The sequence below is a fragment of the Psittacula echo genome (genome assembly GCF_963264785.1).
Source record: "Psittacula echo genome assembly, chromosome: 2".
Taxonomy (NCBI): domain Eukaryota; kingdom Metazoa; phylum Chordata; class Aves; order Psittaciformes; family Psittacidae; genus Psittacula; species Psittacula echo.
The window spans coordinates 144866329-144894026 of NC_137737.1; the positions used below are offsets into that span (position 1 = coordinate 144866329).

At 41.4% G+C, this 27698-nt stretch overlaps 1 protein-coding gene across 3 annotated transcripts in view; it reads right to left on the bottom strand.

Annotated features, from left to right (window-relative positions):
- The window catches only part of CSMD3 (CUB and Sushi multiple domains 3), a gene marked incomplete at both ends in the record, with an annotated part of 652566 nt that extends 625116 nt beyond the window's left edge, over window positions 1-27450 (bottom strand). For all 3 annotated transcript variants that reach the window (XM_080610435.1, XM_080610434.1, XM_080610433.1), the window contains one exon: window positions 27273-27450. In XM_080610435.1, the coding sequence (XP_080466561.1) occupies window positions 27273-27450 (178 nt within the window). The remainder of the gene's footprint in view (window positions 1-27272) is intronic.
- Between the last annotated feature and the right edge of the window lie 248 nt (window positions 27451-27698).

A 27698-nucleotide genomic window follows, 5' to 3' on the forward strand; every position in this document is an offset into this window, starting at 1 on the left:
GGAAAGGGGAAAGCACAGGGGCTGTTGCCAAAGGCATCATGAGCCTGACAAATTTGCTACAAATTTTAACCAAAGTGACAATGATAGAAATATTGAAAGCATCCTCATTTTTTTATGCAGTGAGGAAGTGAAGAACTGCATTTTTGTTGAAAGTTTTTGTCACTTTTGTCTTAACTTTTCTGATTAGCTTGGTATGAATTGGTAAAACATAATATTGAAATATTGCTAATGTTCTTATCATTGTGTAATTTAGCTCATATTCAAGGAGAAAAAAATCTGTTATGTTATGCAACAAAACATTAATAGGAGAATGCAGATAGAATGGGCAAACTTCTTACAGGCTGAAGAAAGCATCCTAGGAAAATGAGAAGCATAAAGATGACAATTTGAAAATAATATGATGTTTGTATGCAAATAAGATGCTGATGATCTTCCTTTTCTTACAGTATATTCCACTAATTTGCCACAAGGCAATATAAAATGAAATAACAGTGAGCAAGTACAGTAGGAAACCTTTGAATGTTCAAAGAGTACATTCAATCATTTAAGACTCACAATATAACCTAGCGTGAAATTGTGATAATACGGTGGGAAACAGCCTACTTAGCACAGAGGATGCTCACTCGGCAAGGCAGCTTTGTGCTCTGTGGAGAAGCATCCAGCATTCCCTGCAGGTCTGCTTGCTCTATACAGGTGAGCAGCTAGGCTGGCTCACCAACAGACAAACCTCCCAGCTGAGGGGAGAAAACAGCAGGAGGATACCCAAAAGAATTGTTACTGAAGTAAGGTTTGCATGGAAGTAACAACTTTTAACTCAGAGGATCACAAAGTGTATTATGAACTGAAATTCAGACTGTCCTTTATCTGTCTCTATGGAGCAGTGTTTCTGGAGTCAGGCCAGAACATGTTAACCCCAAATGCACACACAAGGATGATTTGGCTTTTTTCCTCCTTTCTCACTCCCAACAGGGAAAGTCATCCACTGTTTATGAAAGCTCAGAATTATGCTGAGATAAAAAGAACCCCCAAACAGCTTCTCAAACAGGAATGATTCAACCAAACAAACAGAAACCTACCACAAGAATTATAATGAAAACAGTAACAGAAATGGATTTTGGTGAGGTTGCTTAAGCAATTTCAACATACAGGTGTTTGAATTGCATTAGGGAGGAAAAGTAGGATTTCAAAAGTAAAACTAAGATCATTAATTTCGTTTTTTACAGTTAACTAGTAACCTACAGTACATTTTTCTCAAAAGAAACAATTCCTTTTTCTTATTATTTTTGCAACTACAGAACTGAATGTCTCAAATTTATACCTAAGTCTTTGTAATACGTAGAATGAGAGGCTCTTGGGTAATCCTTTTTTTCTTTTGTTTTTTGAAATTGGAACTTTTTTCAGGAATTGACATAAATAAGAAAAAAAGGAAAAAATATGCTCTTACAAAGGACTGAGTTCACAGCTGGGAGTAAGTGAAAAAGGAAACACATACTCATGTGTTCATTTTGTAGTTGTGTGACAGCAATTCAAGAATCTGCTGCCTTCCAGCTGAAATGTGCTGATGGATTGTAGGAAGTAAATTATTTCAGTACTTGTAACTGTGTAAGTTTGGTTGTTTTGTGATATTCTTTAAATTGCATGAATGGACACAGAGAAATTTTCAGAAGCTAATATAAATGGTCAGCAAGTTCAGAAGGATGGGATACTGAGCAGATGCATGGATCTAAATGGCAATGTTGATACAGTTGTTCAGTTATGTTTTTTATTTTTGGTATATCCCAGCATTTTAAATAAGATTATTCACTCCATCAGACAGCAAAGTGGCAGATGCAAGACTTAATATATTAATGATGCGAAAGTCAGAAATAACCCTTATATAAATGCAAAATGAAAAGAAATAGAATTATGAAAGTGGGATAATTCTCAGAAAAAATAGAAATAGTTGGAAGTTTGGGAGCAAATCCTTCCATACAGCTTGATCTTAAACATTAGATTTTTTCTGATGTCTGCACTGGATTTGGACCCACCCAGCTTCTCAGAACAGTTATAAAGCAAACCACTGTTTTTTCTTAATATGCAGATATAAGATAATATTACTTGCTCTTTCTTAATTTGCTATTTATGTAACTGAAAAAAAAATCTTGCAATCATAACCCTAGAAAGGGCATATAAATAGGTTTTTATGAATAATTATTCATGATTTCGATCTGTTTAAAGTAACTAAAGCAGATTATATTTGACCCACTAACTTCAAGATTTTATTTTTGTTTTTCTCTAGCAAAGGACAGTAGCAATTCCCTTGAAGCTAATTCTTATACAGCTCTAAAGAACTGAAGACTTCAAAGTGCATTTCAAATGTATATAATGTTTATCCTGATGGTTATTTTGGCAATCTATTCATAAATTGCAAACCAAAGTACCTGAGTTTTTACTAAACCACAGATAATGAATCTTCTTTACAGAGAAATTTACTTATTCTGCTTTTCTCCTAATCATTACCTGCAAGAATGCATTATTTGGTCTGGAACTGTGCATATGGTATTAAACTCATATTTATTAATTTAAAGGAGACTCCAAAATAGCAGTTAATGCAGCTTTTGGCAACAGTAAGTCATAATAATAACCAGTACAAAAAGGTCTTTGTACTTCTGCAACATCCAAAAAAAAAAAAAAAAAAAAAAATTCAAGCTTTGAGATCACAGTAAAGACAAATATCTGCACTGTAATAACACTGTTTTCTTAAATCAGATTTAAATTATTTCTCCAAGGGCTATAAACACAAATTCTGCTTCCATTCAATCCAGAGATGCATCAACCCCATGAATACCTAATTTACATATAAAATTATGTAAAAAGCTCTTGGTATTATGGGGTTTTTAAACATATAGGACTAAGTTTAGATGTAGTTCAAGCAGACATGAGTATGTGAATAGTATTATGATGTTTTTGTCTTGATCTAAAATAGCAACAGCAAACAAATTGTTACAAACTTGCATTAAGTATGTTGAATTGTCCTGTGTAAACCGCACAAACATAAAGTTTTCCCATAAGCCTGCACAGAGTTTGCAAAATACATGGTGGAACAATCATGAGCAGAAATATCAACTCTGCTGTCCTTTTTTCATGGAGAGCAAAAATCATCTTCTGGCTTGATAGAGAGTATTCTGCGGAAATGTTGTGGTTTAGCCCCAGACAGCAACTAAGTACCATGCAGCTACTCACTCACACACATACCTCGGTGGGATGGGGAGGAGAATCAGAAAAAGATAAAACCAGTGGATTGAGATAAGAGTAGTTTAACAACTGAAATAAAGTAGAAGAAGAAGAAGAAGAAAAATGAAAAAAAAAAAGAAGGAATAGAAGAAGAAAAATGAAATGGTAAATAACAAAAAGAGGAATAAAATAATTTAAAAAAAAAGTGCTGCACAATACAAATGCTCACCATCTGCCTACAGATAGCCAGCACAACCCAAGCAGTGCTAGGCACCTCCTGGCCAAATTCCCAGTTTATATACTGGGCATGATGTACTGTGGTATGGAATACCCCTTTAGCTAGTATGAGTCAGGTGTGCTGTCTCTGATCCCTCCCAGCTACTTGTGCCCCTCCTCATTGGCAGAGCATAAGAGACTGACAAGTCCTTAACTTAGTGTAAGCACTTCTTAGCAACAACTAAAACATCAGCATGTTATCAACGTTATTATCATTCTAAAGCCAAAACACAGCATTATACCAGCTACTGGGAAGAAAATTAACTCTATCCCAGGTGAAATCAGGATAGGCAGGTAAATAATATTGGAAGAAATAATACAGGATGTGGTTTCTCCTACTTTGACAGAGCTATGCCAATACACACAGAGAAAAATACACACAGAGATATTGACCTTTAGATCATCTTTTGAGGCTGGACATTTTTGTGGACTCCATTTGCTTTCTATCTCTTTTTCACTTTGGTGAGTGTTGCTATTTACAACAGGACAGAGAGGGAGAAACAAACATCAGGTTTTGCTGCAATGATGTAGCTCACCAAATTATCCTTAAACACTTCAATAATGAGGAGTGTTCAAAAACATTTGTTTGTATTAAAAAACAATGTAATATGCCCTTCCCTTAATTATATTTTATTTCTCCTTTCTCTTTTTTTTCTGTGTTTCTCTCTTTTCCTTTTTTTTTTCTTATCACACTGAAACAAAGGACTGAATGAGTATGTGCTTCAAAAAATGCTCTACTCAACTATATCTGAAGTGTTTAATTTTTATCCATTTATTGCAAAATTGAGACTTGGTTTCATGACTTGCCCAACTGACAGATTTTGTCCCTTTGATTTTTTTTATATCTGTGACAAATTTGAAGTTTTGCACAGGTTTACATTTTTTATATTGTACCACTATAATAAATAATGTATTTAATCCTTATCTTGAATAAAAAAAATTGTAACTTTTCCAAAACTTTCTATGTAGACATCTCCAGGCTCATACTCATCTTGTAATGTAGAACATATTGTATTATTTATCTAAAATGTTTCCATGAACTCTAAATTAAATTGCAGCAATCTTGATAAGGAGATAGTTTCCTTCAGTTTTGTACAGTGCTAAGGAGCTCTTCCTAAGTGGCAAGCATCACCAATGCCACTGTGTAATTTAACACTGAGCGCTGAATAGTCACACACCTAAACCAGTCACTTTCCCTTAGCATTTAGAAGCAGTTGCATTTTAGATTAAGAAGAAATATTAGTTAATAAATCTCAGAAATGACCTTCAGAAGATTAGGAAAGGAAGTGTAGAAGGTTATTTAACATAGTCTGCTTCTAGAATTTAGATAGCAGACTGTAATTATACAAATTGGAATTTAGCCAGCAGATGAAGACTAATAACAATATCCTGTGAAAAATACCATACAATCTTTTAGGACCAGACATGCCAGCAACACCTCATCTGAAACATTGCAACTCCAACAGCTCAGTGTCTCTAACACTTTGCTTGGAATATGAGTTCAGTTCAAATTCTAGAAAGAAAAGTGCTTTCAACACAATCAGCACCATTTTCTGAAACTCCAGAAATACATTTAAGTCTGTTTTACAGCACTAACCAATCTCATCCTACCTTAGAAGTCCCATGAAAAGCAGTCTGACTCAGCCCACAGGATATTTATTGCTTTTCAGTGTAATTGGAGAAGGCAGCCCTCTTCTCCAGTGGTTTTAGGGCTTGACCTAGTGAGGCTGGGTACTTACAAGTCAGCTACTGCAAAGCTGAGATGGATTCTTACCTTTCTTTCAACAGATTAACATAAGATAGGAGATCCAAGACTGGACTTCAGAAATGTAGGTTAGGTCCTTTGTTCCACATACTTCATGTATGTATTCATGAAAGAATTTAACTCCACTTGAATAAACAGCAACTTATGTGGTAAGGGCTGGGATATCTGTGGACTGCCAATAGGGACCTTTCAAGAGGAGCTCTCAAGAAAGAGAGACTCTGGAAACTGCCACAGGTTTACATTCTTGCCTCATGTAAGCACCTCTATGAAACTAGAAGCCTGTCTCTTTATATTGGACCTTCCTGCCTGGGCCTTCAACAGCTCTCCCAAACACTTTAAGTGAGTGGTTGAACTCATCTTTTTTCATATACTACATAGTGGCTATAGCTCTTGTCAACTGTCTTGTTCTGGATCTATAATTTTGTATGCAAGCTTATGAAGGGAGGTGTGAGACAGGCAGAATACTACTCCACTAAGTGTTTTTGTTTAAAACTGTCATCAAGGAAAAAGGAATTCTGGATCCATTAATCACAGTAACTAAACTTTTTAAATGTAGTCACTACCAACACACAAGAACCCTTTGACAAGACTCCCCAGCAAAGGTTAAAAGAAAAGAGAATAAGCACAGGACAAACAGAAAGAAAGATCCTTCTAAAAACGTAAAGCTGGTTAAAGAATAAGAAGCAGAGTACAGCTTAATGATCACGTGCTTAGATGGGGAAGAATCAAAAGTGCGGTTGCCATAGGATCAGTGATAGGATCAATGATAGGATCAGTGATAGGATCAGTTTTCCTCCAAATCTCTATCCCCAATGAAGTAAGGAGTATGCAGTGAAATTTGCAGGACTGGAGATGATGTGAAGATCCTTCAATCAATCAAATGGTGCACCAGTACCGAGGAACACCAGAATGTCCTCACAAAATGAATGGGTGTAAGTAGGTGAGTTTTAGAGATTAATATTGTCGTGGTTTAAGCCCCGGCTGTAAATTAGAACCACGCAGTCTACTTCCCCCCCGCCACTCCCCAGAGGGATGGGGAGGAGAATCGAAAGAATGTAACTCCCACGGGTTGAGATAAGAACAGTCCAGTAACTCAGGTATAACACAAATCACTACTGCTGCCACCAATAATAATAATGATAAGAGAAATAACAAGGGAAGAAAATATGATACCGCTCGCCGGAAAAGAGCCCGACCGAAAAAGAGGACGTGCCCTTCCGGGTAGCTCCCAGTTACATCCCCGGGCATGACGTGCTGTGGTATGGAATACCTCTTTGGCTAGTTTGGGTCAGGCGTCCTGTCCCTGCTTCCTCCTGGCTTCTCCTCCTCCCTGGCAGAGCATGAGACTCACAAAATCCTTGGTCAGTCTAAACATCGCTGTTATCAGCTCTTCCCAGGCCAAAAGTCAAAAACACAGTGCTGCAACAGCTACTAAGAAGGAGAAAAACTGACTGCTACTGCTGAACCCAGGACAGTATCCACCCCTTATTCCATACCATTCACGTCATGCTCAGATCCCACATTTTCCATATACCCTCACTCTCATTTCAGTGCACTGTTATCTTAGTGCACGGACCAATTCCTATAAAGCTACTGAGTCCATTCGGTTCATGATGTTGGGCTCCATCTCTTGGAACAGTCTTTCAAGGCAGGAGAGGCTGTGTGCAGTGTTGGATCATTGTCTGCTGATGCTGATCGTTCCTTTACTGTAGAACTCGTCTGGTTCTATCAAAGTTCATTCTCTGTTGGGATGATGGTCGGAGGGAAGTCAGAGCCAGTCGCTGGTGCCCTGCAGACTTCTAGTTGATGGCTATAGCAGGCAACAGCATACAATTGAGTTCATTGTCTATTTTCCCCTAAAATCAAATCCCCTTGAGGTACGCATCGGACTTCCCCATCTTCCCGCATTACCCACCAAGTATATCCAGGTCCCTGAGCAAAAGCAATCCCACACGTGGGTTTGCCTTTACCTGAAGCAGGAATAACCCAGACTGTCTTCCCCAGCAAATTCTTCATGTGCACCACAGGAACTTTGTCCCCCTCTACAATATGTAAAAGTTCCGACTGTGCTGGGCCAGCCCTGTTGGCAGATCCTCTGGTGTTGACCAACCAGGTGGCCTTTGGTAAGTGTGTATCCCAATGCTTAAAAGTTCCCCCACCCATTGCTCTCAGTGTAGTTTTTAACAGCCCATTATACCGTTCGTTTTTCCCAGAGGCTGGTGCATGGTAGGGGATGTGATATACCCACTCAATGCCATGCTCTTTGGCCCAAGTGTCTATAAGGTTATTCCGGAAATGAGTCCCATTATCTGATTCAATTCTTTCTGGGGTGCCATGTCGCCACAAAATCTGGTTTTCAAGGCCCAGGATAGTGTTCCGGGCAGTGGCATGGGGCACAGCGCATGTTTCCAGCCATCCGGTGGTTGCTTCCACCATGGTAAGCACATGGCGCTTGCCTTGGCGGGTTGGTGGGAGTGTGATATAATCAATCTGCCAGGCCTCCCCATATTTGTACTTCAGCCATCGTCCTCCATACCAAAGAGGCTTTAACCGTTTGGCTTGTCTAATTGCAGCACATGTTTCACACTCATGAATAACCTGGGCAATAGTGTCCATTGTTAAGTCCACCCCTCGATCACGGGCCCATCTGTATGTTGCATCTCTGCCCTGATGGCCTGAAGTGTCATGGGCCCACCGAGCCAAAAATAATTCACCTTTATGTTGCCAATCTAAGTCCATCTGAGCCACTTCAATCTTAGCAGCTTTATCCACTTGTTGGTTGTTCTGGTGTTCCTCAGTGGCCCGACTCTTGGGTACATGGGCGTCTACATGGCGTACCTTCACCACCAGGTTCTGCACCCGGGCAGCGATATCTTGCCACAGTGCAGCAGCCCAGATGGGTTTACCTCTGCGTTGCCAGTTGCTCTGCTTCCATTGCTGCAACCACCCCCACAGGGCATTTGCCACCATCCATGAGTCAGTATAGAGATAAAGTACTGGCCACTTTTCTCGTTCAGCAATGTCCAGGGCCAGCTGGATGGCTTTCACCTCGGCAAACTGACTCGATTCACCCTCCCCTTCAGCAGTTTCTGCAACTTGTCGTTGAGGACTCCATACAGCTGCCTTCCATCTCCGATGCTTTCCCACAATACGGCAGGACCCATCAGTAAGCAAGGCATACTGCTTTTCACTTTCTGACAGTTTATTATATGGTGGGGCCTCTTCAGCACGCATCATCTCCTCTGGTGACATTCCAAAATCTTTGCCCTCTGGCCAGTCCATGATGACTTCTAGAATGCCTGGACGACTGGGATTTCCTATTCGAGCTCGTTGTGCAATTAGTGCAGCCCATTTACTCCATGTCGCATCGGTTGCATGATGTGTAGAGGAGACCCTGCCTTTGAACATCCAGCCCAAAACGGGCAACCGGGGTGCCAGGAGGAGCTGTGCTTCAGTGCCAATCACCTCCGAAGCAGCTCGAACCCCTTCATAGGCTGCCAGTATCTCTTTCTCAGTTGGGGTATAGCTGGCCTCAGATCCTTTGGATCCCCGACTCCAAAAGCCGAGGGATCGACCTCGAGTCTCCCCTGGAGCTTTCTGCCACAGGCTCCAGGTAGGACCATTCTCCCCATCTGCGGTGTACAGTACATTTTTTTACATCTGGCCCAGTCCGGACTGGTCCAAGGGCTACTGCATGAACTATCTCACGTTTAATTTGCTCAAAGGCTTGTTGTTGCTCAGGGCCCCATTTAAAATCATTCTTCTTCCGGGTTACATGATAGAGAGGGCTTACAATCGAACTGTAATTTGGGATGTGCATTCTCCAGAACCCCACAGCACCCAAGAAAGCTTGTGTTTCTTTCTTATTAGTTGGTGGAGACATTGCTGTTATTTTGTTGATCACATCTGTAGGGATCTGGCGACGTCCATCTTGCCATTTTATTCCCAAAAACTGAATCTCCTGTGCAGGTCCCTTGACCTTACTCCGTTTTATGGCAAAACCAGCTTTCAGCAGGATTTGGATTATTTCCCTCCCTTTCTCAAAGACTTCCGCTGTATCACCCCACACAATAATGTCATCAATGTACTGCAGGTGTTCTGGAGCTTGCCCCTGTTCCAGTGCATTCTGGATCAGTCCATGGCAAATGGTAGGGCTGTGTTTCCACCCCTGGGGCAGTCGGTTCCAAGTGTACTGGACGCCCCTCCAAGTAAAAGCAAACTGTGGCCTGCACTCTGCTGCCAAAGGAATTGAGAAGAATGCATTGGCAATATCAATCGTGGCATACCACTTGGCTGCCTTTGACTCCAGTTCATACTGAAGGTCTAGCATGTCCGGTACAGCAGCACTCAATGGTGGTGTGACTTCATTCAGGCCACGATAGTCTACTGTTAGTCTCCACTCTCCGTTAGACTTTCGCACTGGCCATATGGGGCTATTAAAGGGTGAGCGGGTCCTGCTGATCACTCCCTGACTCTCCAGACTACGGATCAGTTTATGGATGGGAATCAGGGAGTCTCGGTTGGTGCGATACTGCCGCCGGTGCACTGTTGCGGTCGCGATTGGCCCTTGTTCTTCGACCTTCAGCAACCCCACAACAGAAGGATCCTCTGAGAGACCAGGCAAGGTGGACAGCTGCTCAATTTCCTCAGTCTCCAAAGCAGCAATACCAAAAGCCCATCGGTACCCTTTTGGGTCTTTGAAGTACCCTCTCCTGAGGTAATCTATGCCGAGGATGCATGGAGCCTCTGGACCAGTCACAATGGGGTGCTTTTGCCATTTCCTTCCAGTCAGGCTGATCTCAGCCTCCAGTACAGTCAACTCTTGGGATCCTCCTGTCACTCCAGAGATATAGATGGGTTCCACCCCTTGACAGCTTGACGGCATCAGGGTACACTGTGCACCGGTATCTACGAGAGCTTTATACTTCTGTGGGACTGATGTGCCAGGCCATCTGACCCACTCAGTCCAGTAAATCCGATTATCCCCTACCTCCACCTGGCTGGAGGCAGGGCCCCTCTAACAGTCATCACAACGTTGGACACCTAAGTCGTATTGAAAGGGATTATTCTTCGTTATCATAGGAGCTGGAGTAAAATCAGCTTTTCCACTCCATCTGGGAACCTGCTCACCAGAGACTGAAGCCGCAGCTCTCATGGGATGATTAGTCTTGACCCTTGTTCCTATTTTCAATTCATGCACCCGTTCCTCCAAAGCTGAAGTAGGTTTTCCATCCCACTTCGTCATGTCTTCTCCATGATCCCGCAGGTAAAACCATAGGGTGGCCCGTGGTGTTTGCCTTCTATATCTTCTGTCTCGAACAATAGGACGTCTTTTGTTAACAGCTGAGACGTGTGTTGGTACACGTGAGGAGCTGGATAAATCAGATAGATCGTCCCTCAATTGTTTGACATCCTGGGACAGTTTTTCCACAGCTGAGATGATGGAAGGGGTGAGATTGTCTTCGAACTCTCGGAGTTTGTGAATCATTTCATCCACTGTTGGTGTTACTATGTCACCCCAGGTTACTGTTGCCAATGAATGGGCATATGATGACGGTGCATTCCGTGTAAGTTTTCGCCACATGAGTCGTGTACATTCGACTTCATCTGGGTCTATGGGTATATCTCCGTTATTCGGTTTGATGTGATAAATCATCTCTACGATGGCTGATTCCCTCAGAGACTGGATGCCTTTGTCTAAAGTAGTCCACTTGGCCGAACGACTCGTAACATCGTCCTTGTATGGAAACCTTTCTTTCACAGCTGCCAAGAGCCGCCTCCAAAGACTGAGGGACTTTTTCTCTCTTGCAATTGCTTTGTCAATTCCCCCTTCTCTAGCAAGTGATCCCAGCTGCTTGGCTTCCGTACCTCCTAGTTCGTGACCGTCGGCCCCATTGTCCCAGCATTGGAGCAACCAGGTGATGATGTGCTCCCCTGGTTGACGGGTGAAATCTTTTCGCATATTCCGTAGCTCGGTTGAGGTCCGAGGTCGAGAAGTCACCTCTTCTTCTTCTTCGTCATGTGATGATGACTCCTGACCAGATGGTGGCCCGGGTGGTGAATATATTGTTTCTTCATCTTGCTTCACCCTTCTTGCCTCTTTTTTGCTTTTTCTCTTGCGTAGAGGGGCAATCGATATTGGTACGAATTGGTCCTCTGGTTTAGCTGCAGTCATTATCACTGTGGTTTGAGTAGCAACAGTACTTGTCGCTGGGGGTGGTGTAGCTGCTGTGGTTGGAGCTGGGGTAGCTTCGCTGTCTGTTGCAGTTGAAGTTTGAGTAGCGGCTGTACTTGTCGCTGGGGTAGCTGCACTGTCTGTTGCAGTCGAAGTTTGAGTAGTGGCTGTACTTGTCGCTGGGGGTGGTGTAGCTGCTGTGCTCGGAGCTGGGGTAGCTGAGCTGTCTGTTGCTTCACCCTCAGATCCAGGGACATTTTTTTCCTTTTGAAGGTGCTGGATAGTGTTGAACAAGGCCCGGTAAGCATAGGCCAAGCCCCAGCACGTTGACATGATTTGTCCCTCTCTGGTATGACCAGGATGACAGCACACCTCATTTAAGTGTTTTACTAATTCTTCTGGATTTTGCACTTGTTCGGTGGTGAAATTCCAAAACACTGGAGGGGCCCACTGACCTAGATACTTGCCCATACTATATCACACACCCTGCCACTCATGGCTGTCCAGCCTCGGGGAAAATCTCTCGGTCCCCCTATTTTGTCGTCTAACCCCAGACAAGACCCAAACCCGACTCTGCTTAACTCTTGAGATCAGACGTAATGGTTGTGAACAAAACACACTCTGTATGCGTGCCAACATGGTGACCCCCATCACAATCAGCAAACAGGTCTCAACAATATTAAAAGGCCACTCAAAAATTTCAAAACTCTCAAACGATGCTGTAAACGGTCTGGGAGGGGCATTGGGAGGGTAAAAGAATGTCTCCTTCATAGGTTGACCACCCAGGAAGGAGAAAAAAGATGTATAGTTGCTAAGCATTTGTATTATATACCTCCCAAAGTATAAAGGTGGTGACCACACTGGGAACACAAGCCAGATCAGTTTCATGATCAATTCTTCTATTGTATTACAAGTCATTGCCACAAAATACAACGAGACAACAACCTTAGCCCAAGCCCCACACTTGAAAAACACCAACACAGCAAATACCGGCTCTAAGTAACCTACGGCATATTGAGACTGTGAGATCAAAAACAACAACTTTGAGAGCCAATAAATCAGCATTGTGACGAGTGGCTATTAATCCAAAACACTGAATGCTTATCACAAATACGATTAGACACACTCCGGTCAGATCTGTCGTTATCTCAACCCTTCGAGCCCCATGTTGGGCACCAAAAAGAACTGTTGTGGTTTAAGCCCCGGCTGTAAATTAGAACCACGCAGTCTACTTCCCCCCCCCACTCCCCAGAGGGATGGGGAGGAGAATCGAAAGAATGTAACTCCCACGGGTTGAGATAAGAACAGTCCAGTAACTCAGGTATAACACAAATCACTACTGCTGCCACCAATAATAATAATGATAAGAGAAATAACAAGGGAAGAAAATATGATACCGCTCGCCGGAAAAGAGCCCGACCGAAAAAGAGGACGTGCCCTTCCGGGTAGCTCCCAGTTACATCCCCGGGCATGACATGCTGTGGTATGGAATACCTCTTTGGCTAGTTTGGGTCAGGCGTCCTGTCCCTGCTTCCTCCCGGCCCCTCCTCCTCCCTGGCAGAGCATGAGACTCACAAAATCCTTGGTCAGTCTAAACATCGCTGTTATCAGCTCTTCCCAGGCCAAAAGTCAAAAACACAGTGCTGCAACAGCTACTAAGAAGGAGAAAAACTGACTGCTACTGCTGAACCCAGGACAAATATGCATATAGGACAACATATCTAAATGATACCTGTGTGATGCTGAACTTGGAACTAAAAGTTTTCATCTCAGAGTCATTACTGACATTTCTCTGAAATCATCGACTTCGTGTTCCACGGCAATTAAGCCCCCTCTCCCCACGTATTAAGCATGAGCTGGAAGAGTAAAACAATGAGATTAAGACAAAGTGTAATTTATAGACTACAGAAAACCCTGATGTACTCATATCTTTAGCACTGTCTGGAGTCCTAATTGCCACTTGTCAAAAAGGGCAGAGTGATGTTCCAGAAGATACAGAAATGGGCAAATAGCTAATCTTGGGACTGAAACAGCTGCTTTATAAACAGACATTTGGAAAGAAGGTATAAGAGCAGTATATTCCTCTGTTTTCTCTCAGGATATTTTCTTTGAGCTTTGTCAGTCCTTGCTGTGGGAGCCTCAGAGAAACACATTTCATCCTCACAGTAAACCACAAAGGCTGACAATGCCAGAAAACATCCTGTTTCAATGAATGGCTACCATGATTGTGTGATAGTTGTTCTGCAGAGACAGCTATGTGCCCTGGATAGTGCACAGAAATTATGTGGAGATGGAATAAAGCTGGTATGTTTGAATCACCCATCCTAATCAGTTTCTGCAGGGCACATGCTGTCTAGTTTTTCAGGTATTTATAGACAAACTGATGAAGATTTTCAGGGGGGGGAATAAAAAAGACACTAAGAAAAAGCTCTTCCAGAGAAAACTCGACTTTAAATTTGGCAGATAATGGAGTTCCTAAATTATGGAGTTCAGGTAGCTACCTTTCTCTCATTTTTATTATTATTATTCCACTTCATTTTCTGAAGTTGTCTAAACATAGTATCCTCTATTTCATTCTCCCCCCAAGCTCAGAAGATTTCAGCACAGATGGTTAAGGCACTGAAATGTTAATTTCTATATTTTTTGTCGGCTGCAATTTTTTTGCCATGTCAAGGCAGAGTCACCTTTCTTCTATGATAATTCCTCATTGCTATATTAAAAATGGTTGATTGTATCTGTTTACTCATACCTTACCAGAAAGGTGACTCAAAAAGATTGAAAAATTGAGGTTAAGTTAAACTTTTAAGCATCACTGGCTGCTTTTACAGTTCCACAGAAAATGCCACATCTTATTTTCTAATAACTTTTTCATTACTGGTATCTCTGTTAAGTGGATGTCTGGAAGAAAACACAGCAATACTACAGTTCAGCATTTCCAACATAAAGTTCCTTTTTTCCCTTCTTTCAAGAATTTATATATTTAACTCCATTGTGAAAGATTAGACAGATAAAGAAGCTTTCAGCAGAATCACAATACAGGTAATTACAGGTCTGTTGGCATTTCCATTATGAACTCCATTTAGCATTAAGGGCTTAGCATTTTTCCATCATTTTGGAAAATGCCAAAATGAAGGCTGGCATGCAGATTAGCAACCCAGATGCAAATTTGTTTACACAAAATATTTAAATCTTCTCAGCTGTTTTTTATTTAGAGATCAGCCAGAAACTTTAAGCTCTTCAGGTTTTTCATATGCTTCTGCCAACTTCTGGACCAAATCACAGTTTAAAACCACTACTGGTTAATAAACTGTTAATCCATTGTCTTCTAAACTTTTGAAATTATTTTGATTTTAAAATGGATTTTAGAATTTCTGCTCATTTTGCAACTTTAGCCTTTCTCCTGCCATCTCAGTAAATTAATGATGAGTTAGAATAGGATTCAAAAGCTATAATAAAAACCGATAGCAATCTTAAAGTCTGAAACATCTTTTTAGACTCACTTAACTGTCATTATAAACCAGTGACCAAAGCCTGTAAGGTTTCTGACAGTGTCAACTACTTAGCTCATTACTTCTAGTGCCATCTTAAGGTACCAGCCTAAAACAATCTGATGGAGTTCAACTGCTACAGTTTTTCAGCTTCATCGGTTTAGTCCCATGCATGGTATGAACAATTTTGTAACTGTCATATAATAAATAATATACCTGTATTGAAAGGAAGTATTTTGCTCGTTACAACAATCTGCTTTGTTCTGCTGAAAATCAATGACAAATCTTTTCATTTCAGTGGGGACAAGCTTCAAAATAACCTACTGTTAAATACTTCAATAAGGTTATAATTGAATAGATGATTATTCTTGCTCAAAAATATGCTTCTCAGTTCAGAAGCTTTGAATGGAAAGAGTTACAGCCACCAAGCAACATGAAGTAGAAACACTGTTAAAAACATTAATTGAGCCATCAACAGAAATGAGATAGGAAAAATAGCTTTAAGTCAGGTAGAAAACAAATAGAAAAGATGCCGAGATTGTAAAATACAGATGTTCAAGGAGATAGTGGGTATATTTAAAATCTTGGTAAGACATAGTCAAACATGAAAAATCAGTGATTCAGCTTCTGAAAAAATGCACAGTCATCCAAGTGTGCCAGACAAAGAATAGGAACCTAGCCCTGAGCAGTCTGTAAATTAAAAGCACAAAGAAAGTACGGTACAAAAGTAACAGTGAAAATAAACTTTGTGTCAATGAAGCACGGAGGAAGCAGCTGAGGAGAAAACAACAGATCAACTAAATATATCCAAATCAGTTTGGCAAGAGGATGTTCACCTACAGGACACTGTGTCCTGGCTAAAAAAATAAAATTAAAAAAAACCAAAACCAACAAAAACCCAAGCCAAAACCCCAAAACTTTGATGAATTAAGAAAATGTTCTTCAGAAAACATTAAAGTACAGCTAAATCTTCAGAAGTACCTGCAAATTTTTCAATGATGATTCAGTACTCATTGTACTGTCTTATACATTTTTTAATAAATGGGCCATTTTTAATTACCTCAGACTTGCCCTAAATTCTAGCAGGAAATTCTTGCCTTCTTAATAATTACAGAGCTTCTGCTGAGGAAGTTCTCTGCTTAGCTGGTATCTGTGGCACCCTGTGATTCGTAAGATTAGAGACTGACTCAACTGTCTGGATTTCAAAGAGGTGACTAGTCCAAGAGGCCCCATAGGGAGCAATTTGGAACAGTACCTTTCACAAGTCAGATACACAGCAAATTCTCCTGATTTCATTGAAATGCTCAAAGTCAATCTTGGAACAAGTGAGTAACAGAATACCAACGTATCTGGGTCTGATTTAACCTAGGTGATTCTTTTTTCTCCCCTTTTCTATTGCACCATTTAAAAAAAAAATAATTAAAAAAAAATTCATATACTATATTCTGTAGAATCCAGAGACAGACTAATCTGTTCTGGTCATCCCAGAATGATGATATCGCTAGGATACAGAAGTAATATTAGATCTGTAAGATTTCCCTTACTGTGTCACATCAACAGTATACATTGGAGCTTGAAAAACAAGAGACACTGCAACACAGATTTCCAAAAATATAGAATGGTTAGAGCTGGAAGGGACCTTAAAGATCATCTAGTTCCAACCCCATTTACAAGGATTTATGTAGAGTATCCATTACATTCAAATGTAATCTGATTCTATATTGTTCACTTGTGTGCAAATGACTAACTTACCCTTAAGTTACTATTAGGTTTTGGCCTTTTTTAATAATGTGTTTTGATGTTTCATTGTTTAGGGTGAAGGGGTATTATTTGGTTAACAAAAAATAATCATGTAAACAGCCACAATAGACTGAAGAATGAAAACAAATATAACTGAAACTCCACTCTTCCAATCTTGCTTTCTTGCAGATGATTTAAAATCCAAAGAACATCTTGAAGATAGTTTGTAAGTCCAATCTATGCCTGTAAAGCTGGGAGGATATTTCATTTCCTAACAGATTACCCTTACACGTTATTACTTCAGGCCACAAAAGGACTTTACAAATGATATAGAAACTGAAGAGAACTTTCTATATTTTACTGCAGCTTTATGGTTTTTGGGACTTCTCCAGTGGTACTTGTGGAGTGGGAAGAGAGTTTGGGAAGGGAGCCCAGAAGTGCAGAGGAGGCTGGATAAATTGGCAAAAATTACAGCAGCTAGCTGATGAGCTAGAAACTGAGTGTAGTAAAAATATATAGACAAGAGTTTAGGGGAATGGTGGGGTTTTTTTATGGGTAGCTTAATTTAAAACTAGTTGAAATTAGTGTAGAAACTCATACAAATTTAAATGACCTACAACTGTAGTACTAAAGAAATTTAGGAATAGTTGAAGCATATCCCTAGAAAAGTTGTGGAGACAGGCATGCAGCAGTCACCATCGCTGTTGAACTCATTCTGTATTAAACATTGATTCTGTTGCTCATTTCTATTTCAGATAAAGAGCTTTCAGAAGCATAAATTTGTCAGGATGTCTCACATTGTTGATTGTTGCAACTCTCCACTGCTGACAATGACAATGCCAATAAAATATATCTCACCTATTTGTCAGGGGAAAATTGTTATCCTTGTATGAGAAGATATGGGAGGTTCTGTTGGCACTGTACCCTCTATGAAAAACACAGAAATGATATTGCTAGTCTAGTGTCTATGCCATTTTTCTTCCCACAGAAAGGGCTGAAAATTAAGCCTTCTCAAGACTGCTGAAGTACTTGAGTAAAAAATTGGGACACTGAAGAAATATAACATTCACATTCTTACAAGATGTCTGTAATTGCTATAAGGAGAATATGGTTGCATTTAGGATATATGAAAGTTCATTAAATAGAATCTATAAAAACCTCTAAAGAAATATTCTCCCAAATGTCAGAGGTATTTTATTTTCCCAGGAAGTAGTTGCCAAGATTGAAATAAAGGGTAAAGAGGTGATATTATCAAAGTCTCTGAAGCTAATAACTATGTGAATTGTGTGAGAGAAATGACTGGCCCCCTTCAAAAGAGCTTGCAGAAAGGAGCAGCTATTGAAAAGAATTATGAATGAAAGTGATAGAATAGTGCTGAATAGTAATGTGGAAAGGAGTAGGTAATGTTGCTTCTATTTGTTTCTGAGTTGAAAATCACACCAAGAAACCGAGGACTGAGCAGTCAGTTTCCCTCTTTCAGGTAAAAGTAGACATTTTTCAAGCCCATCAAATGTAATTTTTTTTTTTTTCCTCAGTTCCAGGAAAATTTTTCATCAGTTTTATATGGACGGATTTAATATTTAATAAATAATGTGAATGCTGTGAAAATTTTAGCCATTTTAGTAGTAGTCTTAAGTGGGAAGTATTGTTGCCATGAGTACTGCTAGAACATTCACTTGATAAGGTACAATTTGTATCATGTTACTTCAATATGCTAGAATGATGAAAACTCTCTAATCAGATAAGCACTTCTGTGTACACTATATTGATGAAAAGATTTTGGAGAAGATGTCTTGCCCCTTCATTCTGAAATATAAATTGTAAGTATTTTTTCACTTGTGGTCATTAAAACTGTCATGTCATGCAATTAGCATTGCTAAAATAAGTAGCAGTAGTTGTATGGTTAAAGTGTCAGTTAGCATAGATGTGTTCAAAGTAAAACATGTAAGATGAGCATGGCCATGAATTAAGCATATGTTCTTCTTGATAGAGCACACAGCTACAGATGCTTGCTACCAGAATTGTTGGTATGCATTGCCAACAGAATCACGAACAATTTACTTCTGTAATCATTAGATTTATAATGCAACGTGAGTTTTCCAAAGAGCACTTCTATTGAAAATTTCTAGTGTATTGTGAAATGCATGGCTTCTGTTATAATTTATATTGCTGACTCAAACGAAATACATGTACAGAAAACTGCAATTCAAAACTCAGTATGAAAAGAAGCAGAGGCAAATCTGCTCTCAAAAATAGTAGATTTGGACTCTTCTGTTGCTTTCAATGGGCTTAACAACAGGCAGCTTAGAAGCTCATTTTATATCCTGTTTCATAACTTCCATTCACCTTTGGATCAAAGCTGATATACAGAAGCAAAAATGCAATTTTTAGTGTAGACTTTTAAAAGATTAGTTTTAATTAGACTAAGCTTTGATCCCCAAAGAAAATTGCACAGCAATCAGGAAAGCTATTGTAGAAAGTGAAGTTTCCCTTCTGGGTCAGATTAAATAGTGGAAGAAAGGTTTTGTAATTCAAGTAGTTCCATCTCAATGCTATGCTGAAACAAGAAGAATATCTGTACTCTGCATTTATTTAGTTCATTTTAGCCAAGGACTCTAAACTAAACTCGTAGATATCCACTTGCTGGGTATGGAAACAGTTCTGTAAGAAGATAATGATCACAGAGGGATCATTTTAACTGCTACTGAAATACAGCCACCTCTGAGATGTGATGTGTCAACCTCTTTAAATAATACTAGTGTTAAAATAAAAAAGAAAATAGCACAGAAACATTTCTTCTACATTTAAAAGGTGATTAGAGGTTTTCTTTCTACTAAAAAGTTTTATAGAAACTATATTAAAAAAAAAATCCCAAAATCCATGTGAATAAATAATTATGTCAGTTAATTTTTAATGTGCTAGGATCAGGTTTTATTAGTATTTTAGAAATGGGTGGTTTTTCTTTTCCTCAAGCTTTCTTCTTAACATTTGTTAGCTATCACTGCTTGTACTCTTGTTTGGTTAGTGAAAGCAGTTAAAAATTATAGTAGAACTTCCTTCTGAGATTAGAAATACACAATAACTTAAGCGGTAATGGATGGCTTAGGAAACTCATTTCAAACATTTCAAGCTGTTACCTGTGTCTTTGCAAGATAACAATGAAGGCTCTTCCATTTATTCATAACATAACCAAATATATGAAATTGATTTCTATACGTGCATATTATGTATGCACGTGTACACATATGTGCAAACAAAATTCTATGAGAATGACATCAAAAGAGTCACAATGCATAAAGATAGAAAGCTAATAAAAAGGTATATATGGGAAAGAGAGAAAATATAATTCAAGGTCAGAATCTCTATAATTCAAGTAATTACTCAGTCATTTCTGCCTCAAGCCTCCAGATTCCTTTAGTCCTACTGCAAAAATAATTAGTGTTACTTACATGCCTAGGGAAGTGAGAATTCATCACCCCGTGAATCCTGCCGTTAAGTTACTTCTTGTTATTTACCTTATTTCCATGATTCAGTGTGAATATAATAAGTGACACTATGATGCATCTTGTACAATCTAAGGGAAAATGGCAGTCTGTCTGTCTATGGCCATGCTGGTTGCATCCCATCTTACTCTTTGACAATTCAGTTCTGAGAGGACCAGTCCTGGTGGAATCCCTTGTATGTCATTCCCCGATACTTTGAGTATTATATTTGACTATATTATAGAATATTATTACTCTATAAGTAACACTGTTCCTAAATCTATAAACTTATCCACCTAATACTTCAGACACTAGGAAAGAGATGATGAATTTCAACCATTTTCTTCTTTGACATTTACAACAGTATTCAGCAATCGTGATGCTAGAATTACGAAGCCATAGTAAATCTTATGTAGTCTGTAACAACAGGCCAGTGAGACCATGAAGGCAGATCTCGAAACAACTAAATATAAGCATCTACAAAAAACCTGGTATGTCTGTCTGTGTGTGTGTATGTGTATTTAAAACCATCTTCTGTATAGTCTGATAGCCTTGTCTATTCCATTTCCCAGAAGAAATGCTGAATGTTGGGAAGGAGATACTCAACATCTAATACTGCTAGCCTTTTTTTTTAAGACACAGTTGAGATCCTATAAAGTACATATTATGCACCCTTCTATTTATGTCCAAGATAATTGCCATATATTGTCCTTGAATTTTCCATCAATTCGAAGATTGTCTCTTTTTGCAAAGAAATCATACAATTTCACTGACAAGGAAGCATTCTTCCATAGAGTTGTTTGAAAGGCATGTGAAAAGCTCATACGAGTTCTGGAATTTTGCAATAAACCTTAGCATTAAAATTATTCAATCAAAATGGTTTTATAGCCTTTTAATAACTACTTCTATCATATGCCTCTCTGATTTGTTACTTAAATATCACTTCTTCAAATCTCATGTAATAAGAACTGCCTTAAAATTATACAGATCTAAGAAAAAAAAAAAACAACTTAGACCAAACTGTCTGTTCTCAACTGTTCTTTCCTGGAAGATTGCTTTGGAGTAACCGGAAAACTAATTTCCCACAAAGGCTTTGTTCTATCTTTTCAACTTTAACTATTATGTCCAGAAATACAAGCCAAATGATACTTATAAGCAAGAAGTTGAGTCTGAGATGTCACAAGCCCCTTGAAATAGAATTGAAGTTTTCTACTAGTGGAGAAGGAAAAAACACAACAAAACAACAAAACCCAAAACCAACCAACCAAAACCAACAACCAAAAATACAAAACAATTTTTGCAGCAGATTGTAAAACTTTTCGTATTACTACCAATTCCAATTTCTCAGATTCTTTAGAATTAATGTTTCACAGACGATTTTAAGTTATTTTATAGATTTTTTTTCTTTTGACTTATACTGTCTCTCTCCCAGCATTATGGCGATGGACTCACTTGGCCTTGTTTCAGAGGTGCTAACTAGTTCCCCAGGCTCTTACCGAAGACAGCTAAAATTGGAAATGCTCAATACCTCTGAAAGTCAGATAGTGTCCAACATACTTCTTTTTATAAAAGGAGAGATACAAGTCTATGCTATTCTTCACCACCTTTTCTCTTAAAGGGTGTTACAATCATGCAAATTGGGCCACCCCCACAGGATATTTCAAAATATTTTTTAAATTTCTCTGAATAATTCTGTGCTTTTCTTTGTCTTTGCTAGATTCAGTGGTCACAAATCTCAAATTTTTGGGGTTGACCTGTGTAGCACATTAACAACACTGGGTTGTTGCCAATTTTATTGCAAGCTTTCATACTACTCAGTGCTTTCAGACAGATGCAGAGTGTGAAGGATGGAGGATGTATGGGAAGAGAAGGGAAGCAGAAGGATATAGAAAAATGAGTGGAGCACAGGCCAGTCCATGTCTCTTAAAACATGGTGTTCCAAAAGCAGCCTCTAGCTCAAAAGACAAAACTGTTGGCTGCTGAAATCCAGGATAGCATGCTAGTCACTCTGTGTGTGTTTTTTCTCATATCTTTCCCTAGACTGCTGCTAATAGTCACTGTTGGAGACAAAGGGCACTAAGCTAGATGGGTAATTGATCCTATTTGATTTGTTCCTCAAAAAACAAACCCAAAAAATTCCCACAAGCAAGCAAAATACCAGGTAGACTACAAGTTTCTCCTGTTTATTGTATGGGAGTTTTGGAAAAGGAGAGATTTGAAAGTACATCCACGGAATTCTTTAGGTCTTCTGAGATTGTGCTTCCAAGTCAAGATGTTGATAACAGAGTTGCAGATAGAACATGTCCCCTCTTCAGCCTGTGGGTTGCTGGAGGCCCCAGCCTGCTCTCTCTAGGAAGGAGCTCACCGTGGCTATTTCTGTCCCTAGTGCTGTCTCAGACTTGCAATCAAAAGATTTGCAGGAGTCACCACGTCAAAGTAAGCAAAGTCAAGCGATGGGATACAGTATTAAAAAGGACTCTTTGGAGGTGCGGCCCCCTGAGGCGGCTGCGGAGGCCGGTGCCGGACGCGGTGGAGCCCGCCGGCGGGGGTTTGCCGCCGCTCCGTGCTGGCGCCGCGTTGCGACAGCTGCCTCCCGCAATGAAAAACCAGAGTCTGCAGGCGATGTTCCTCTGTGCCTTTGAGGGTCCCTGATGCCATCGGGTAGGGAAGGGCGCGGTGATCCCCGCGATGCTGCTTAGAGGGGTTGTGTGTTCCTTCATTTCTAACCTGCCGAAGAGGAGTAGGAGGAGCTGTGCGCTACGCGTAGGGGCTCACCGGAGACTTGCCTTACCTCCGAGAAGGCGGGAGTGAGACAGGGTAACTTTGCATCCCTGCAGAACTGTTCGGCTCCAAAAAGACGCGCTCTGCGCAGCTCGCTGAGCGAAGCCCTGCGGGAGCTTGCGGGAAAGAGGCACCGTGGAAGAGCTGAGCCTGTGCGTAAAGAGGAGTTGAAACCCAAGGACGACGCTGTCCCTTCTCTAGTCAGTGTCTCCGGTACCGTGCGTGCGTACAAACGTACAGACACACAATCACACGCGCACACACACAGGCACAAAGATGCAGCAGCGGCAGCGACCATCTGGCACTGGGGAAACTCGGACCCGTCGTTTCTAACCCAACAGTTTCCGCTCCGGAGACCGAGCGAGCACCTCGGTGTGCCCGCCCCTGCCCCGCCGAGAACAGCCATCGCCAGGAACCCCATAAGCCAAGGGCCGGGGAAAGAAGCAGTGGGGAGGAGCTGGCAGAGCCTGAGGGGAGCGGGGTTGAGATGGCGACGAGGTGAAGATAGGTGAAGATAGACTAATGGACTTGATGATCTTAAAGGTCTTTTCCAACCTAGCTGACTCTATGATTCCATTCTATGATTCTGTGACTGCAGAGGTGGCTGAGAGCATCAGGGCACACTTTGTCCCTGCTAAATATTCCCACATGCCAGGTACCCATCACTGGAAATGGAAATCCTTTCCATTTTTTCATCACTGCTTCTGTCAATGAGCTGTTTAAAATCTCACCGCTTCATCTCCCTTTCATTTTGAAAGCTGCCCTTGTTCTGCTTGTCACAACTGCAACAGGGGAACAGAGGAACAACAGCAAAAGCAAAGCCTCATTTTATCCAGGCAGACAAAAAAGCAGACTTTGGTGCTTTCTGATCTCTGTCTTGAAGCGACAACAAACCAAAGAGATGGAGAAGTCTTGTGGTCTATGGTCATTTCGCCTTTTTCCCCTCTGGTTTGCTCTCACAAACAGATCACAAACATTTATAGGTTTGGGGTTTATATTTTATTTATTTTTTTAATTTTTTTGGTGGTGAAGGGAGTTGCCAAACCAAACAGGTGTAGGTATCAGTGATTTCTGTCCTAAATCCCAGGAGGCAGAACTCACTAATGCAGCTTCTTTTTCTCCCTCTCCTCCCCTTTCTGTAAGGAGTTGGATGGTGGAGGTTTCCACTCCCTGCTCTTCCAAGTTTGGTTTGTATCTCCCATGCCTAAATGTTGCTCCTCATTTCTCTTGTGGTAGGAGTGGAGGAGAGGAAGGAACTTTCCTAGGTGTCTTGCACATCCAAAGGGAGAAGTGCAGGAACCATCACCCCCTGCACCTGGCCAGGCATCACCCTGCTTTGCATTTTCTAAGGGCTGGGTAGTGTGTGTGGGAGTTGTTTATTGTTTCTGTTTGTTTGTAAGCATTCCCTCCCTTTTCAATGATGTAATTTGTTTGCTTTGTTACTCCATGTCTATCTGAGGAGATTTTTGTTGGAGATTGATCCATGATATAAGATACTCTGTAAGCAGCTAAAGATTTTCCTTTAAGAAGGTACAATTCCTCTTTACCTCAGGTCTTCCCACCATTCCTTCCCCAGCAGTTCTGCCAATTTCCTTCCTTCCATTTTCTCTTTCTTTCTTCTTTTCCCTTTTCTAGCCTCTCCCAAGTGTTGTTGGAAGGTGCCAGAGAAGCACAAATTTATGGACCAATCTGAAGATAGTTTTTGTCTATATAGATATGTACAAGGAGCACATAATTAATCACATCAACATGGCTCTGTAAGCACCCTGGGATAGTTTGACACCTGTAACAGTAGGATAGCTGGGGATTGGGACTGGAGAAATGGCGACAAGACAATGACAAAAGAAGGGTCTGAGAGGCAGATACCAAGCAAGGCTGTGGAAGTAGTCTGTATGACAGAAACCTCAGCAACAGTTTTGGTGTTATGATGTGGTGCTAGCCTAGTCAGTAGAGGTAATTAAATTAGGAAGGGTATGGACTGGAGCTTTGTGGAAGTGAAGGGTATGGGCTGGAGGTGGGGTTTGGTGACAAGACCTTGCTGGGCAATGGTACAGCAGATGCAGTATGTGGGGAGTCAACTTGCTCCCAACATCTGGAGTGTTTTAAATGAGCAGGTATTCATTCATTGTTTGCCTTTGACATGGTTTCTGGGAGCAGAAGCATGTACTAACACAATGGGTATGTAAATCAAGGTAGAATGTATTCATTCATGGGAGTGGGGAGAGAATGTGAATGCCCAGAATAGATTCAGTGCTGCAGCGAGTCTAAGCCAGTTCTACGGAGCTTGGCTGCCTAAAGAAGCCTACATCCAGGATGTAAAATCTGACCTACTGTATCTGCAGTTGCTGAGACGAACCCCTCGGTCCAAAGAAAGTGTATGGAAACTGCCAAGGTCAGCACCTGAGAGGCTCAGGCCCTGACCATAGAAAGGAAGCCGCTTCGCATCTCTCTGGGACTGCACGTGGGCAGGAAGAGAAAGGGGGCATCCAGTGTTTTTTCCTTCTTCCATGCCCAACGGCAAGCGAAGCGGCTTCTCAACAGGTGCTGTGGAAACTTGCACAGCTCCGCGGCCATCGCGGCGGGGGGAGAACCGCCCGAGCCCTGAATTTTGTAGGATGCTGCCGCCCCGCGACTCGTGCTCACCAAGCAGCTGCCGCGGCGGCAGCCCCGGCGCCCCCCCCTGCGCGCCCGCGGAGCGCCACGCAGCCAGCCCATGGCTTCCAGTAGTCGCACCAGGCGCAGGGAGCGAGTTAAATGACAGCGGGCTAACCCAGGGAAAAGCCCGGAGCTGGTCTTTGATCGCAGACCTCCCCTAGAATGATGCAATGCCCATGGAGCAGCTACCGTCAATAGATGCAAAGAGAAAGAAGCTGCCTGTAATCCAAATGTGCATTAATGTCGCAGGCAAGCCCCCTCCCCTTGGATCCCCCGTGTTAGGATAACGTGGGATGAGGTAAAAGCCCTCAACACCCTCTCCATGAAACATGAATTATCTTTTCCACAAGATGTAAATGAGGGGATAAGCAGCTGTAAAGCTCTACAATAAACTGTTTCATCCAAGGCAGAGCCAGCTTGGGAAGGCACGCTTTTGAATGCCGCCTCCCCCCAACACCTCCTGCCCACCGTGCAGGCAACCTCTGTAGGCGATAACCAAGTCTAAAAACTCGGAGAGGATCGATAATGTCTACTAAATATTCTGGGAGAATACGAGTGAGGCGGGGAAGAGGGATGAGGATGAGGAGGGGGATAAAAGGGTGATTAATCAGATATTAATCACTGGCCACAAACAAGTGGAGATTATTTCGGGTAGGCAGCCGACTGTGGAGAGTTGCAGAATAGATCCTTTTACTGAAGGCACGCGTGATGGGATCAGCACTTCACCCTTTAACGATGCCTGTCTAATTTTGCAGGTGCACATTTTTCAAACCTCATATTTCTTCTTCTCTCTGTGTGTAGCATTTCCCTTAACTGTCTGCAAGCACAGACTTCGTGAAGATATTTATGCCGCTAACTAGAGGTTTCCTTTTGCTCTCCTTTCATGAACACAGCAGCAGAAAAAAGCAAAATAGCCCTTGCCCAGAAAAAAATAATTAAAAAAAAGGACAGACAAAACCCACCCCAGTACGCAACTCTTACCACATACATCAGAGAAAGGGACCAGAGGAGGAAAGAGAAAAGGTGTCAATCTTTGCACCCAGCGCCAGACCATGCCTTCAAGGCTGAATTACTAACGCACCTTGTCGGCAGGCGGTGAGCCCCGCATGCAAGCCAGCAGCTCAGCCAGAAACGCAATTCGGGCAGCGAGACCGCTGAGCGCACGCTGGGGTCCTCCGTAACTTTCCCCACACAACGGGTTAAACTAATAAGTGCATCGATACAGGCATTCCTGCAAAGAGCCCGTGGCTCGACCGAAACCCAGAAATGTAAGTAAACCTCCTCCCTCCCCTCCCGCAACGCACATAGACACTACCATCATTATCCCCTTAAAAAAGTCATCCGGTGGGATTTGCTGGAATATACACTAGTTAGAGGCTATATGAACCAACTCACGTCTCCGTTTGAGGATACTGCAAGAATATTTATTGAGCCCCAGCTCAGTCACTGCATTGAACGCCAAGCCTGGCAAGCAAATATATTCCTATCTCCGAAGAGAGCTCTGAATCAACTCCTTCTTTTCTCCCAGCTTTAGCCGTCATTTATATCTTTCCATTGCAAAGTACTCAGGATAAAAATGTAAATTAAAAGATAAATATATTTTGAATCACACCTTGGTATAACAAGGAGAGAGGTTGCAACGCCCTGACCGAAAGCAAACAGACCCCTAAAAATATACCCCTCAAATGGTACCCTACCTTTCACACACGAAACCATCAATAAAAAGACGAGGTTCCAAAATGTAAATCCACTTTTAATCTCCATTTTCTTCATCAGGATGAAGTCCAGCCGGCCGCATTTAGTACATTCCCTTTCCCAAAAGTCTGCTAATTTCGATTCCTTTGTACGGATTTCCCCTCTGCAGATCCCTTTCATATTATTCTCGAGAGCTCCTAATTCCTATTCCTCGGCCAGGCGCCGCGGAGTTGTTGCTGTTGATGGTGCGCGGTCACAGCTCGGAGTGAATGGTGTTTCTGGGATACCACAGCAACCTTGACGAGGACTCAACCATCTCTCCAATGGGGGCACAAAGTCTCAGCTACTCTCGATCGTGTCTTTTCCTTCCCCCACCCCCCCACCCCCGCTACCTCAACTCCCTGCGCAGCCGAAGCCCACCACAATCT